Here is a 14,494-nt window from a genome sequence, read left to right on the forward strand (position 1 = left end):
GTTTTAGCTTCAGTGCTGGCTGGGTGGAGTTTCAAGTAGTTTCTCTGATTTGGATTGAGTACGAATGTGTTAACCTTGTTCACGTGCTAATTCAGATTCGGTGGGTCTGTGTCCTTGCGAGCTCTTAGGTGAGGCTGATGCTGAGGGTCCGCTGACCAGTTCATTCGTGTTTCATGAGCTGCCAACTCGTACTGATAGCTGGCACTGCTCAGAAGCTAAGACACTGCGTGGGTTGGCCCACGTAATCCTCACTCAGCGGTGGGCCGTCAGAATGAGTCATTACCGTGGAGCCTTTGTAACTGCCTTGTGTGTCCATCAGAACGGGTTTAGGGAACAGGGACAAACGGGGAGCAATTCATCTGGGATCTCAGAGCGCTTAGTGTGGGGGTCATCTCCTGTTGTTTTCCCCACGGCGGTTCCCTCGCGGGAGATAAACATTCCCGTCTCCCCAGGCACATCGCATATAGCGACAGCCCTTAAATACGGTACTTCATTTAATCCAGCAACAGCTGTTGGAGGTTAAGCTCGGCCAGGATTAGAAACCTGTCTGCCCGACTCTGAATCCTGTGCTTCTAAACACTGTGCACCTGGTTTCCTAGCAGTTGAACAGGACTTCGAATGCACGGGTCTGTTCCAGGAGAATGGGGGGGGGGGGGGGGGGTTGTTGGCAAAACTAGTTTTAGGTGATCTGTAGTTGAGCAGTAATTGACAGGTACCCTTATGAAGGGAACGTGTTGACGGCCCAGTGGCGTCAGTAGTCTAGCTGGAAGCCTTGGGGACCCGGACTGCTATAAATGGGAGCTCAACCGTTTGCTACAGGTTGCTCGCTGCAAGCAGCTCATCTGTGACCCCAGCTACGTCAAAGACCGGGTAGAGAAGGTGGGCCAGGTCATCAGGGTTATCTGCATTCTCAGCCACCCCATCAAGAACACCAATGACGCCAACTCCTGCCAGATCATCATCCCCCAGAACCAGGTCAATCGGAAGTCAGGTGAGGTGTGAAGACCAGCAGATGTTTGGGCCACGTTGTTAGAATCCTTATTTGCTCTTTTATAAGAAACTTTAGGTCGCATATGGGAAACGAGAGCCGATGGCTTTAGCTCACAGGGATGTGAGGTCCTTGCATTGAAAGGCACAACTCCGCCCTGGAGCCCTGCCTCGCCCTCCTGCTGGCCCCCACTTTGGGCCTCCTTTCCCTCATTCTAGAATGAGGAATTGAGCTGGCTGGACTAGGTGGTCATGGTGCCTCCTGGCCCCTCCGGGCATGGGGGTGGGGAGGCAGGTCATGGCTTATTAGGCATTAGGCAGCCCAGCTCTACTGTGGTCTTGAGCCAGCTTAGGCTGGATTTCAGCAGTGTGCTAGAAGACAACTGCATCAGGACGGACTTCTAAAGTAGGAATTCCTAATCTCCTTGTGGTGAGCAGTTGTTTTCATCCCCTACCTTTTCCCACCATCCTTAGAGGTGGAAGCCCTAAATCTATTTATCGAAAATTCAACTTTAGGAAGGGTTATCAGCATTTAAACAGAACTACTGGTATGTTTTTTCCATGTAAGAAACCAGAATCGTGGGTTATTAGGATTGCACCCAAGGGACATGCAGGGGGCCCACGCAGACCCCAGGGTTGGTGAACTTGAGAGGAAAGCAGCTCAGTAGTGACTTTCGTATTGGAAATGACGCACTTACTAAGCAGCACGCAGAGGGGGCAGTAGACGACGGGATGCGAAACGAAGAGTAGCTTGTGCTGATTGGTCGTTTTGTTACTTCAATTAAGTAAACGAGAAGCTAGTCCTTAATAAACTGTCCCTTAGCTGTTCAGCCCCTTTCTAGATGCAGGGCTCGGAGAGGAAGGAGACAGTGCGGTCAGTGGGGTTGTCAGGTGTCCGGTTAGCGGCCACAGAGCTGGAGGAAAGCAAGCTGTGTAAGCCCGGCAGTTCTGGCCACGGAAACCCACAGCCCCAGGAGGCTGCAAGTGGCTTGGTACTTGCATATGCGGTCCTATCTGGAACGGAGAGGGCGCCGTCGGCCTCCAGTTGCCACCTCAGCCTAGAAGGTTTTGTCTGGTCCAAGCAATTTTAATTCCACCTGATGAAATACGGGGAGAGTGGATTGCGCACACACGGCTGAGGCCTGTGAACCCTGGCAGTGAGACGGCGTTACTCGTTTGCAGACATCTACGTGTGCATGATCTCCTCTGCACACAATGTGGCCGCGCAAGGGAAGTACATCGCCATAGTGAGCACGACGGTGGAGACCAAGGAACCCGAGAAGGAAATCAGACCAGCTTTGGAGCTTCTGGAACCAATTGAACAGAAGTGAGTGATGGGTCCCTTTCGATGAGCTCAGATCCAAGACTGAGTTCTGACCTCGCAGCGAGGGGAGCGCAGTGAGGACGAGGGGCGGCCGGGGGCAGCTCACCTGCTGACTTCATTCTTTCCCCCTCCAGATTCGTTAGCATCAGCGACCTCCTTGTACCCAAAGACCTGGGGACGGAAAGCCAGGTGAGTGGCGGTCTGAGAAGGGCATCGGGCATGGGCGGCGCGGGGAGATGCCCGCCTCACGTCTTGGTGATTTCATTCACAGATCTTTATTTCCCGCACGTACGATGCTACAACTCACTTTGAGACCACCTGTGACGATATTAAGAACATCTACAAGAGGATGACCGGCTCCGAGTTTGACTTTGAGGAAATGAAGCGCAAGAAGAACGACATCTACGGGGAAGACTAGGAGCAGTGCACGTACTCATCTCGCTAGGACAGACCTAACTCTGGCAAATGACGCATACTGTTCGCCCCCGATAGCGTAGGCCTGCTGCTGTAATCCGCACCGCGATTGCAGGGCGCTGTACCAGTAAATAATCCTTCCCTTTCTAATATCATGTAGGAACGTGTCTCATGGCGGGGCTGCTCCGCACTGGCAGGTCACCGCGTCTGCTCACCTTAGCCAGCCCTGGCTCTCCCTAGTGGAGGAGCAGTCTGAGGACATCCGTGATCCTGGTACGGAGCACTTGATACAGACTTTGTATCTTTTAATCAGTGTAGCCGCCGCGGCCGTGTGCTTCTGCTGCTCCGGAGCCGGAGCAGTACCACTTGCGTGCCATCTGTCCCCCTGGCGTTGAGATTCAAGACTGAATCTCCCCTACGGGACAGCAGCCCTACATCTGCCCCCCACCTTCCCGTGCTGTGTCCTGTCCACTACTCCGACAGTGCCCATGGCACACGGCCACGAGTGGGGAGACATGAGCCTAAAATCTAACCCAACTGCAGACCCTGAGAGTCCTTTCGGAGGAAGCCTGTGTGCGGTGTTTTAACCTTATAAATGGATGAGCGCGAAGGGGAAAGAAACCCCTTGTAAGCAGGTAAACGTAGAAGCTTCTTTTGTATCCCAGGTGTGGCTTCTTCAACGGACCAAGCTGCGATGCAGTATTGATTTGACAGGGCCTCCACTTCAGTGTCTGTCTCGAACGGCTCCACATGATTTCTGTACTGCAAAATAAAGCCAAACTCTGGAAACCAGTTCCTGCTCCATTGGTCTCTTTGTCTCGCATAAGAGTTGGCGTGCATTGTGCTGGCTGCTGTGCAGGCACACATGCCGACTCCGCGCCGATGGCCCCGGGGGATTCACATCCGGACGCCTAGCAGCATGCCCGTGGCCTGGCTTCGAAGTGAGTAGACCCCAAATTAGGTTCCTGACACATCTCCTGGGGCACAGACTGACCCCAGTTGAGAAACCCCTGCTTTTCCATGTGGTAGGAGTATCTAAAACCCCAGCAAGCCCTTCCTTCCCCTAATTCAAGTTGTCCACCAGGCCTGTGGGCGAAGGCAAGGGCGCATGCTGGGCTGAAAATCCTTAGGGTCTTCCCAGTCTTCGGGTAGCATGTGTGTGGCATGACTGCAACCCTCAGCCAGGCCCGCAGGGAACGAGGACGGCGGACCATGCAGAGAAGGCTACTCCGTGGTCAGGTGTAAAAACAAACAGTTCTAGAAAAGGTGGGATGGAAGTGGGGGGGCGGGGGGGGGAGGGAGGGCGGCTCTTCAAGGGGGGGTGGGGCTTGACCTCTGAGAGCGGAGTGACAGCAGGTGCTGTCACGCCGATCGTGCCACCTACGGCTACTGGTCAGATCGGGCAGCCAGGCCTCGGAGCGGACTGTCCAGAGCGCAGGTGAAAGGCCAGGGAAGCCTGTCCTAACCAGGGCTCGGCGCCCTGCTCTGGGGGGAGCAGAGCCACTTCTGTCAAGTGGTCTGAAAACTGCCACCACTTTCCCCACAAATTCAAGTTTTGCTCTAAAGGAATCCCAGAAAGTTGATCTTCAGGGGTCTTTATTTAAAAAATGAAACAAATTAGTTACAAAAACCTCTGTTCCAAGTAGATACTATGTATCTACAAACATCTTTTGCTTGGTTTTGAGTTTAAAGATTACTGTAGAAATTATTTCTAATACCATAAATAAGTGATTTTCTTCCTCAGAATTGATTTTGTAGTGCAGTATTTACAAAAACTGAGCTCTTGAAAACAGTTTATAAATCAGCAACGTGACTGTAGTGTTGCTAGAATAACAGCAGATCCCCCAGTTAAGAGCCTAGCTTTCACAAGGGCGGTCAAGCCTTTAAGACGGACTACCATGCACTACGTATGCCTTCTGGACGTGGACATGCAAAAACCGAGCCATCGGTCAAACACTTATTTTTGCTACAACTAATAAGTAAACGTTTGTAAAATTGTTTTTAGCATGGAGCTTATAATTAATAGTTTGGAAGGCTCTCTGTATAAAATGAAATTAATTTAAAACAATAATATCGAACACTGCAACAAAGCTAGTGGACAGCTCATGTTCCACTTGAATAACGGCCAAGATTTTTATAGCAAAATGTAAGAAAATGAAAACTTCCAAGTTGTAGAACATTGATTTTTCAAATATGAGAAAACGACTCTGTTTATCTAAAAAATTTTCAAAGTAAAAGGAAACCAGGAATTGGTTGGCAGTGGCGTTGCGGTCTAGGCCAGCTGCCGCTCATCCCTGATTAACAGGACACTGGTATTTCAGCAGCAGGATGCGGTCCAGTGGGGACAACTTCCAGGCACCTCATGGTCACCGTCTCCTGTGTCCCGGGAACAAGGTGAACTGCCAGTGACGACATGTGCCGTTCAGATGAAGTGGGTTCCCTCAAGTAGGCTGAGCCAACAGCAATTCCACCCCTAATACAGATTTAAAATTTATAGCATGATGTAGAAGGTAAAGAACAGAGTTTGCCAACAACCGGTTTCCTCACAGACGCAAATGTCAGTACGTGTCACGTCCCGTTCACACAGAAGAGTTCTGTAAAGTGTTCTTACCAATAGCTACTCTTAAACGGAGCTGCTATATTTTGTATATTTTCAAGGAAATTATTTACATCTGTAACAAGGATGCCACTATTTTCAAAGACTTCTCTGGAGACAGTGGGCTTTTCTGTAAAAAGAAAAAAATACCTTTTGGTGAAAAATTCATTGATGTATATACTTTATAAGCATCAGAACTCCCTTTTTTAAAACAAAACACCCACTAACTTGTAGGGAACTGCTTCATCTCTGGGGGGGGGGGGCACACTGTCGTAGGGAGGAAAGGTGTGGGGTCAGGAGCAGCTGCCGAGGTGCGGAACACCACTGCTGAAGGGCGGCTCGTCCTCCCCGTCCTCCCGGGGTGACAGGGTCCCTGGGTCTCGCCTTGGAGCACTAGGGTGTGGTGCGTAGGCACATGTGGGTTGGGGCCGCGCGCCAGACCGAACCCAGTGGCCCGTGTCTTGGGCCTTCAGCACACTTCTCCCAACACAGCAAAAGGCTGGTTCTTGGCTGCCGGGTGGACACGCGCACTGATCTTGGACGTTTCTAGAGGAGCCTGGACGAAGGCTGTGAGTTTACCTGTTAGGAAGACCGCAAACCTGGCCTGGATGTGCTGGATCTGCAGGCTCAGCAGACATTTTAAGTGTTCTGCTTTTGTTGCTGCTCGAGAGTCACACTGGTGGTAATGAAGCAGCTCGATGAGCTCTGCGCTCTGGTAGGACTTCAATATTAGGTTCTTCTTATGTGCGACCGAATCCACTCTGTAATAGACGCAGAAATGTTAGCCAAGCTGAGGTTCAGTATAAATTTGCGAGTTTACTTTTTACTGTGTCTTCATTTTTAGCTTTTATTCTTCGACTTCTTGTCTTCACAATATGTGAAAACACTCAAAACTCCCAAGACGCTGCTTCCCTCCTCTCTCGCTTCCCACGATGCACCTGTCTTCCTGGACCTCGCTGTGGCCCCGCAGGTTCCCTCAAGCGGCACAGGCCTACTTCCTCCCTTTGTCAACACACATTTTTGAGACGTGCAGGCCTCATTCCAAGCCAGGGGGGCATCTCCGTGTGCAGGTCCAGCGGCCCCCAGCTGCGGGAGGGATTGTGCCGGGATGCTTCCCGTCCCCGTTCTAGGGCCACCACTGATCTGCTTAGTCAGATTAGCAGCTTCATTAGGAAGTTGCTGCTTCATAACGGTCATTTCTCACTCCCTTAAATTTCTTCTTTATTAAGAGTGTGCAGAGGTGGGAGGGGCAGAGAGCGGGGGACACCGCAGCTTTAGCAGACCCCACGCTCTGTGCGGAGCCTCACCCGGGGCTTCCTCTCACGCCCTGAGCGGAGATCCAGTCAGACAAACCCAACGAGCCCCCAGTGCCCTGTGACCTCCCTTAAAATCTCCTCTAACTTCTACACGTCTGTCCATCGGCTTTCTGGAGGAAAGCCAACAAGTCCTCCAGGTCCCCACGTCTCCAGCGGCACTGACACTGGCCATGTCACAGGGCTGTGTTTCCTTCAGGCTCTACCCTTCATGTACAAACAATTAAGTGGCATCATACCACATGTTTTATGAGCCCCGCTTTTTATAAGTAAGATATTTGCAAAATCTTTATTTTGCAAATGTGTTAAAAATTATGAATGTATGGAATCCATTTATTGGTCATATTTGCTTAGAGCTGGGTCGGAGGCTGGTTTTGAGGTTACTAATATCCACCTGTTACTATAAACATCTTTGCTGAAACAGAAGTTTTTAAAAGCTAAGGTTCTTTTGCTTTTAGTTTGAGATGAAGGCTTCCGGAGGCCACAGAACAGGACGTTTTCTGGCGAGGGCCCATGATGGCCACTGTGGTGGGAGTGCATATCCGAGGGCTGGCAGTGGCGGACCAATTTACCTAATGTCCAAACATGGAAATCCACCCGTGCTTGCCAGGTGGACCGGTGCGTGGTGCGTTCCTGCGCTTGAGCCTCTACTCTGAAGGGCTGGTTAACCGCCTCCACCGCCCCCACCCCCACCCCCTGGACGTGCAGCATCTGCTCTGGGGTCTGCTCAGACCTCTTGGCTCGCTTTTTCCTCCTGCACTAGTGCTTTCCGGGTACAGCCTCTCCCAGACCTGCTCCCGCCTCTGTCTGTCCTTGGGAGGGAGAAGCGCGGTGGGGCACAGAGGACAGTGGTCCGGTTAAGGCGAATGTTCTGGGCCTGCAGCCCGGCACCACAGCTCCTCGTCTGACCTGGGTCAGATCTGCTGTCGCGCCCGTGCGGCCACTCCCAATCCCTGGAGTGTGGGGGCAACCGCTGTACGACACTGGCCGCCCGCCGGTTGGTCCCCGAGGAGCCTGCAACGGCTCCTGGCGGCTCCACACGCATCCACCCCGGGCCCAGCGGCAGCAGCCCCACCGCAGCACAGGCCCCATGGCCTGGGGCTCCTCCTGGAAAGCAGCGCTGCCCAGAAGCCCTGCCCCGCCGCCTCCTTCCAGTCTGCTGGTTCCCGAACGACTAAACCAAGGGAACGTTCCTGTCCTGTTCCATCCTGTGACTGGTGACTTGATTCCACCCCACCCCCGACACAGGCCCAGGAGCACAGCAGCCCATGGCCACGCTTCCAGTCCCTCCAGGTTCACGGCTCACGGCGGCAGAGCCCAAACTTCAGGACTCCCGAGTTTGACCTCCGTTGGCCTCCAGTGCTGTCAAAGTCTGGGCCTCAAACCCTCGGTGGCGGTTCCAGCCTCCCCGCCTCCCTGACAGGCTCCACGCCCCGCGGCCTCACCTGACGTCCTCTCTCAGTTTTTTGTTCTCTCTGTAGTGGAGCAGCCACTTCCACCTTCCGTTTCTGTTCAGTTTTTCCAGGGTTCTGACCACGTCCTTCAACTGAGCTACAGACGGAAGAGAAGCGGTCTCGTGGGGCCCAGAAACTGTGATGGTGGGGGGCGGCTAGGCCCGCTACCCGGCACCCAGACACCAATCCTAGGGACCCCACAAGCGGGAAGTCCACATCCTGCACCTGCAAATACTCCCCACTCCAGTCTCCGTGCAGAATTCCGGCTGTGGGGGTCCACCCCCTCCAATGGGCCAGGAGTGGCGTCTACAGGGAGCTCTAGTATGACATCAGCTGGGGCAGGGTTTGATTATACCAAAAGGCCCGCCCGCCGGGCTGCTATCACCACCTCCTCCGTCTAATCATTGCCCAGGGAGAAGAGTATTAGGAGTGCCTGGCACATAATTAACAAGACTTAAGAGGCATGTTTCCAGAACATCACCCAGACGGCAGGACTGCTAACAAGAGAAATGCAGAAGAGAGGGCTTGTGGGCAGGCGTAGGAGGCAAGGGTGAACGGTCAGGCAGTGCTCCCAGCGGGGTTGGTGATGAAGAGAACAGGTGGCCCCCGAGAGGCCAGGAGCACACGTGCCAGGGGCGGGGGTGACAGCAAGCCATAAGGGAGGCTCAGCAGAGCACGGGGCACAAATGAAGGCCTCACAAGGTGGTGACTGACAGCGACTTCTGAGTTAATCTCTTTGAGAAAGTAGTGTTTGGGTCGCTGGGGGAAGAGAAATGGACCCAATTAGATTTTAAAGACAGAAACAAGGAAGGAAAACACAAGACCGACCTAATGTTAAGGATTCCAGGATCTTGTCATCTGAGACCATAAAGCCTCCAGTCTGGAACAGCTCCTGGTAGGTGGACTGGAGCACGTCCTCAGGGCAGTCCACTCCAGCGAAGAGGACACTGGGGAAGTGCTTCAGCTTCAGAAGAAAGGGGATCTAGCGAACACAAAGGACCCAAAGGGAGAGGTTGGTGGGGTCACTGTTATGCAAGGACTGCAAGATTCAGGAGCAGCTGAAAATAAACCTAAGCTAAATGACTAGAATTCTGCACCCCCCTCACACCCCAGCAGCACCTCCCATAACCCCCAGCACACTCCAGCAGCACCTCCCATAACCCCTGTCACACCCCAGCAGGACCTCCTATAACCCCCATCACACCCCAGCAGCATCTCCCCATAACCCCTGTCACACCCCAGCAGCATCTCCCCATAACCCCCATCACACCCCAGCAGCACCTCCCATAACCCCCATCACACCCTAGCAGCACCTCCCATAACCCCCAGCACACCCCAGCAGCACCTCCCATAACCCCCAGCACACCCCAGCAGCACCTCCCATAACCCCCAGCACACCCCAGCAGCATCTCCCCATAACCCCCGTCACACCCCAGCTCTCTCCATAACCCCCATCACACCCCAGCAGCACCTCCCATAACCCCCAGCACACCCCAGCAACACCTCCCATAACCCCCAGCACACCCCAGCAGCACCTCCCTTAAGGAATATGGATTCGGTTCATCTCACCTGCTGCGAGGACCCTAACATCTCATCTATTTCCCGAGAGGTCTCTGAAACCCCCTGGGCCTGACACTGGGGGTGGGGGGAACCTTAGAGCCGGGAAGCAGGCACTGGGCTCCTCTCCCACACCGACAGCTGCCCTGAGCCCAGGCTGTGCAGTGAGGGCTTCCCTGGACAGGCAACCCCTTTTACTCAACTGACACATTAATATCAGTACAGAGTTAAGAAAACTTCTGCCAGTCCCTGTAAAGGAAGGTTCACTCCTGCTGTGTGGGTTTCAATCTGGGCTGAGACCATGTCCCCACACCGCCCCCCTCGCCGGGGCTCTTCCCTAGTTAGGAGGGAAGTCTTCACTCGGAGCCATAACACATCCCACAAATGCCTCGGTCAGTTAGCTACCCCGCGGGACACCCCATAAAATGCCTGAACAGCTCTGTAAGAGAGGGGCAGACGCACTTGATGCAGGCGCGATGCTATGTCTTCATTCCTGATGATGACCAGGAGCGTGTCATTCTCTCTGTGGAAGGCCTGACAGAAATGCTGAGGTTCAACTTCTGTATGGCCTCCTTTCCTCAGGATGTTCTGAAAGATTTACAAATAACTATTACCACAGAAGGGCCACCTGCACAGGATTACTTTCATAGTCCACTAAGCACATCAAAAAGCACATCCTAGTCCCTAAACTATCCTAACCAGGCAACATGGGTGGCAATTAAGTCCTACTTCTTTTTTTTTTTTAATTTACTTATTTTTTAATTTTAATTAATTTTTTTTTTTTTTTTTAAGATTTCATCTCTAAACGAGCTTTCCAGATGGCTCCCGGGCATCACTAACAACTGGGTTTAGAGGTTCATTTAAAAGGAAAGCACTTTCTAATCAATCCTTATGTCCACGAAGTGGCCAAGAGCAGACTAATGCACGGACACGGGGCTCTCATGCAATCTGAGGCTGTTACCTTGGGGATGCAGATATTCACCCTCAAAATACCACCTCCAGTCGAAACGCTCCTACAACTTTTGGGAAGGCCAAGCTGCATCCCCCGGAACATCATGAATGGCCGGGGAGCCCCTGGATGCTCCCGCACCGGCAGGACCACCTGTCCCAGGCCTGACTGGCAGTTACTCGAGTAATTACGAGCAATTCCTTCACTCCACACCCCTCTGTGATGCAGACACTGTTTCTGTCTGAAGGATTCTGGACGTTTCCACCGCACACCCCGAGGCTTCTCCTGGCACCAGGAGCACGGTCTGACCAGCACTTGTTATTTCCTTTGTAAAAGCACAGTGTCCCTGGATCTCAAAACAACTCAAATTTGATCATTTCGATACTTCAACTCAAAATGCACAGCAACGTAACTTCAAAGAAACTCCTCCAGGTAAGATCTGACGAAGAGCCCACCGAAACGTCTCAGTACAGATCCTCGGCTCTGACTTCGTTTACTAATAAATAACCTGAAGGAACACATTTTCTGAGACATTCAACACCTTTACCACACCCCATGAAACCTGGGCTCTTCGGTCACACACTTTGAGTTTCTATAATAATAAAGGAGCTTCCGCATCTTACAGATAAGTGGGGCCGGACACCCCATCTCTCCCAAGTGCCTCAGGACTCCCCAGGCCAGAAAACTTCCAGGGGAGCTGAGTTTTTGAAAACATTTTGCTCTAGATTATCTTGATAGTACTTTATTCTGACGCTTAATTTATACTATGCCCACCTTCTCGCTTGAAGGATAGTTTTACCTTTGCACAAAATTTGTTACTTTATTTTTTTAATGATTTATTTATTCATGAGAGATGCACAGAGAGGCAGAGACACAGGCAGAAGGAGAAGCAGGCTCCATGCGGGGAGCCCGATGCAGGACTCAATCCCAGGACCCCAGGATCACGACCTGAGCTGAAGGCAGATGCTCAACTGCTGAGCCACCCAGGGGCCCCCAATCTTTTACTTTCTGTTGTAAACAGTGGCCACGAGATAAATATGATCATGAAACACAACACACACTCCCAAACCATGTGTGGTGTCTCGAAGCAGTCCAGCTGTAGATGTGAACTGAACGTGGCTACTACGCTCTCTCTCTTGCACAAAAACCAGCATCCTAATCAAACGCCGGGACACCTGCACCCCGATGTTTCTAGCAGCAGTGTCCACAATAGCCAAACTGTGGAAGGAGCCTCAGTGTCCATCGAAAGATGATTGGATAAAGAAGATGTGGTTTATGTATACAATGGAATATTCCTCAGCCATTAGAAATGACAAATACCCACCATTGCTTCAACGTGGATGGAACTGGAGGGTATCATGCTGAGTGACATAAGTCAATCGGAGAAGGACAAACATTATATGGTCTCATTCATTTGGGGAATATAAATAATAGTGAAAGGGGGGGGGGGTTGGGGAGGTGGAAGGGATACCCTGGGGTCCTGTGCCCGCATCCGGTTCTCTGCCTGCGGGGAGCCTGCTTCTCCCTCTGCCTGTGTCTCTGTCTGCCTCTCTCTGTGTCTCTCAGGAGTAAATAAAGAAATCCTTAAAAAAAAAAAAAAAAAAATAGTGAAAGGGAATAAAAGGGAAGGGGGAAGAAATGGGTAGGAAATAGCAGAAAGGGAGATAGCAGATTTCCTAACTCTGGGAAATGAACTAGGGGTGGTGGAAGGGGAGGAGGGCAGGGGGTGGGGGTGAATGGGTGACGGGCACTGAGGGGGGGCACTTGACGGGATGAGCACTGGGTGTTATTCTGTATGCTGGCAAATTGAACACCAATAAAAAATAAATTTATTATTAAAAAAAAAAACAACCCAGCATCCTCTGCGCTCTGTCAAGGACAAGAATGGTGCTGTTGCTTTTGAGAAGATGGAAGCAAAAAGAAACCGGGTCTTTTGCTCACTGTGGCATGATGCCACTGAGTTGCCCCCTTATTTCAGCACTGGTCAAGGTACAGTATATGTAATCAGCCAAACAAAATTAACTTCAATTCAAGGTAAAAAAAAATAATAATTTTTAGATTAGTTTTGGAGGCCAAGCAGCTTAAAAACAAAAAACAAAAAAACAAAAAAACAAAACTTCATTTTTCAACCACACTGCTTACCAAAGCAACATGGAAACTGGAACAATGATGATGGAGGGGCTGCAGAAACAGACCTGGCAACCATTTATGAAAAACTTTGGAAAACAAATGGATCGTTGATGGGGAATAAAAATCTTTTAATATAAATTATTTAAAATCATATTTAAATGGTATAAAATAGGAGCCATCAGCCACTATAGAGAAGAATACATATTTGAGTCTAGGCTCACATGAAGGCCTGTTTATCCATCATGCTTCCAGTCCATTCCCCACACTGCAGCCGAAGAGATGGCTCTCAAACACACACACAACGTTCTTTATCTTTTAGAAGTATTTCCAGGGCCTCGCCCACTGAATTCAGGCTCATCCAAGTGCCTTAGTGGGACTTGTACCTTGTCCACACCTCCAGACCCAGCTCTTGGGGGCGGGGGGGGGGGGGGGGGCTAGCCCTCTGGCCTGAGGGCCTCCACGCCCTCCACAATGCTGACCCCGAGGGCAGCAGGGCAACCAGGGAGCTGCCACCAACGTGGTTTCTGTGGAGGCCACTTGCAACTCTCAGAACTGGCCTCCCCCAGGAATCCCTGGGTAGCTCAGTGGTTTAGTGTCTGCCTTTGGCTCAGAGCCTGATCCTGGGGTCCTGGGATCGAGTCCCACGTTGAGCTCCCTGCGTGGAGCCTGCTTCTCCCTCTGCCGTGTCTCTACCTCTCTCTCTCTCTCTCATGAATAAATAAATTTTAAAAATCTTAAAAAAAAAAAAAAAAAAAAAAAAAAAAGACCTGGCCTCCCCTAACACACTCTGCCACGATGACAGACACAAGTATCTTCAGCTGTTTAATGTTACATAGTGATTCAACACCTGTGGGTCTGCCAAGTGACACTTACCACGTGACAGACAGATACTCTGGAATTCTTGAGGCGCTGATATAAGTGCACTCTGAAACAAATCTAGGTGAACATTCAGAACCTACACACTTACTAGTCTAGCTGTCCATGCCTTGTACAACAGGCCAGCATCACTTCCTTCAGAAAAAGGTCCCAACCTTCCTGACTAGGCCTATCCTTTCAAAGCAATGTCCAAACACCTGCGCCATCACCTCAACTGTCAATTTTACGTTACTCTGTGTGCTTTACCAGTGTTTTCCTTGTCCCACTAGCTTTAAGGATCATGACAGAAAGGCAACATTTCCCCTCCCCTTAAATGCTGGACTCTAGAATGTACACTAAAGACTGCTGTCCTTTGAACTAGTTCCTGCTGCAAGCATAGTTGAGGGAGGCGGTGTGTCTGGGGAGCAGCTTTGGGTTGGTGGTCCAGGCACTGAAGAAGGGGGTTGGATGTCCAGTGGGAATGTAAGTGGGGTGGCAGATGCATCTGGGATGATGGGAGCTGGCTTTCTGGGGGGAGACCTGCTACTCTGGCAAAGATGGCCAGAATAAGCCTCCTGATGCTGGACTGGAACTGGGTATGAGTGTGCACCCATTTTAGTTTTTTAAATATCCATATATTTTTTGGCTCTGCTGAGAGGGCCTGGAGTCAGTGTTACCCAATCACACTGAGCTCACCCAGTGCCCAGTTACTGATTCCAAATGCTCTTCTTCACTTAAACAAATCACAACTCCTTAGAGAAATTCCACTCCAAGGAATATATGAGATAAATCTGTAAATGGAGTTATACCGTAAAGGAAGAAAGGATCCAAACAATTATGGGGACTTGTCAGAAGGACAAGCCAGCTTTTAAGACCTGCTGACTGTGTCTGGGACAATCTGAGCATTACCATAAG

General features: G+C 51.0%; 2 protein-coding genes across 9 annotated transcripts in view; one reads left to right on the forward strand and one right to left on the reverse strand.

Moving 5' to 3' along the window:
• The window catches only part of GDI2 (GDP dissociation inhibitor 2), a 28,260-nt gene extending 24,743 nt beyond the window's left edge, over positions 1-3,517 (forward strand). Inside the window, exons 8-11 of the mRNA XM_072749625.1 lie at positions 820-991; positions 2,170-2,314; positions 2,446-2,500; positions 2,583-3,517. Of these exons, the coding sequence (XP_072605726.1) occupies positions 820-991; positions 2,170-2,314; positions 2,446-2,500; positions 2,583-2,729 (519 nt within the window). The 3' untranslated portion in view covers positions 2,730-3,517. The remainder of the gene's footprint in view (positions 1-819; positions 992-2,169; positions 2,315-2,445; positions 2,501-2,582) is intronic.
• Positions 3,518-4,304: 787 nt separating this feature from the next.
• Positions 4,305-14,494, reverse strand: part of TASOR2 (transcription activation suppressor family member 2) — a 77,333-nt gene continuing 67,143 nt past the window's right edge. For 6 of the 8 annotated variants that reach the window (XM_026016871.2, XM_026016889.2, XM_026016862.2 and 3 more), the window contains 6 exons: positions 10,108-10,233; positions 8,917-9,070; positions 8,080-8,185; positions 5,901-6,082; positions 5,337-5,451; positions 4,305-5,198 (listed from right to left, as the gene is read on the reverse strand). In XM_026016871.2, coding sequence (XP_025872656.2) covers positions 5,024-5,198; positions 5,337-5,451; positions 5,901-6,082; positions 8,080-8,185; positions 8,917-9,070; positions 10,108-10,233 — 858 coding nt within the window. In that variant the 3' untranslated portion in view covers positions 4,305-5,023. The other 2 variants (XM_072749628.1, XM_072749627.1) reach the window with 1 other exon arrangement.

The sequence above is a fragment of the Vulpes vulpes genome, chromosome 2 (genome assembly GCF_048418805.1).
Source record: "Vulpes vulpes isolate BD-2025 chromosome 2, VulVul3, whole genome shotgun sequence".
Taxonomy (NCBI): domain Eukaryota; kingdom Metazoa; phylum Chordata; class Mammalia; order Carnivora; family Canidae; genus Vulpes; species Vulpes vulpes.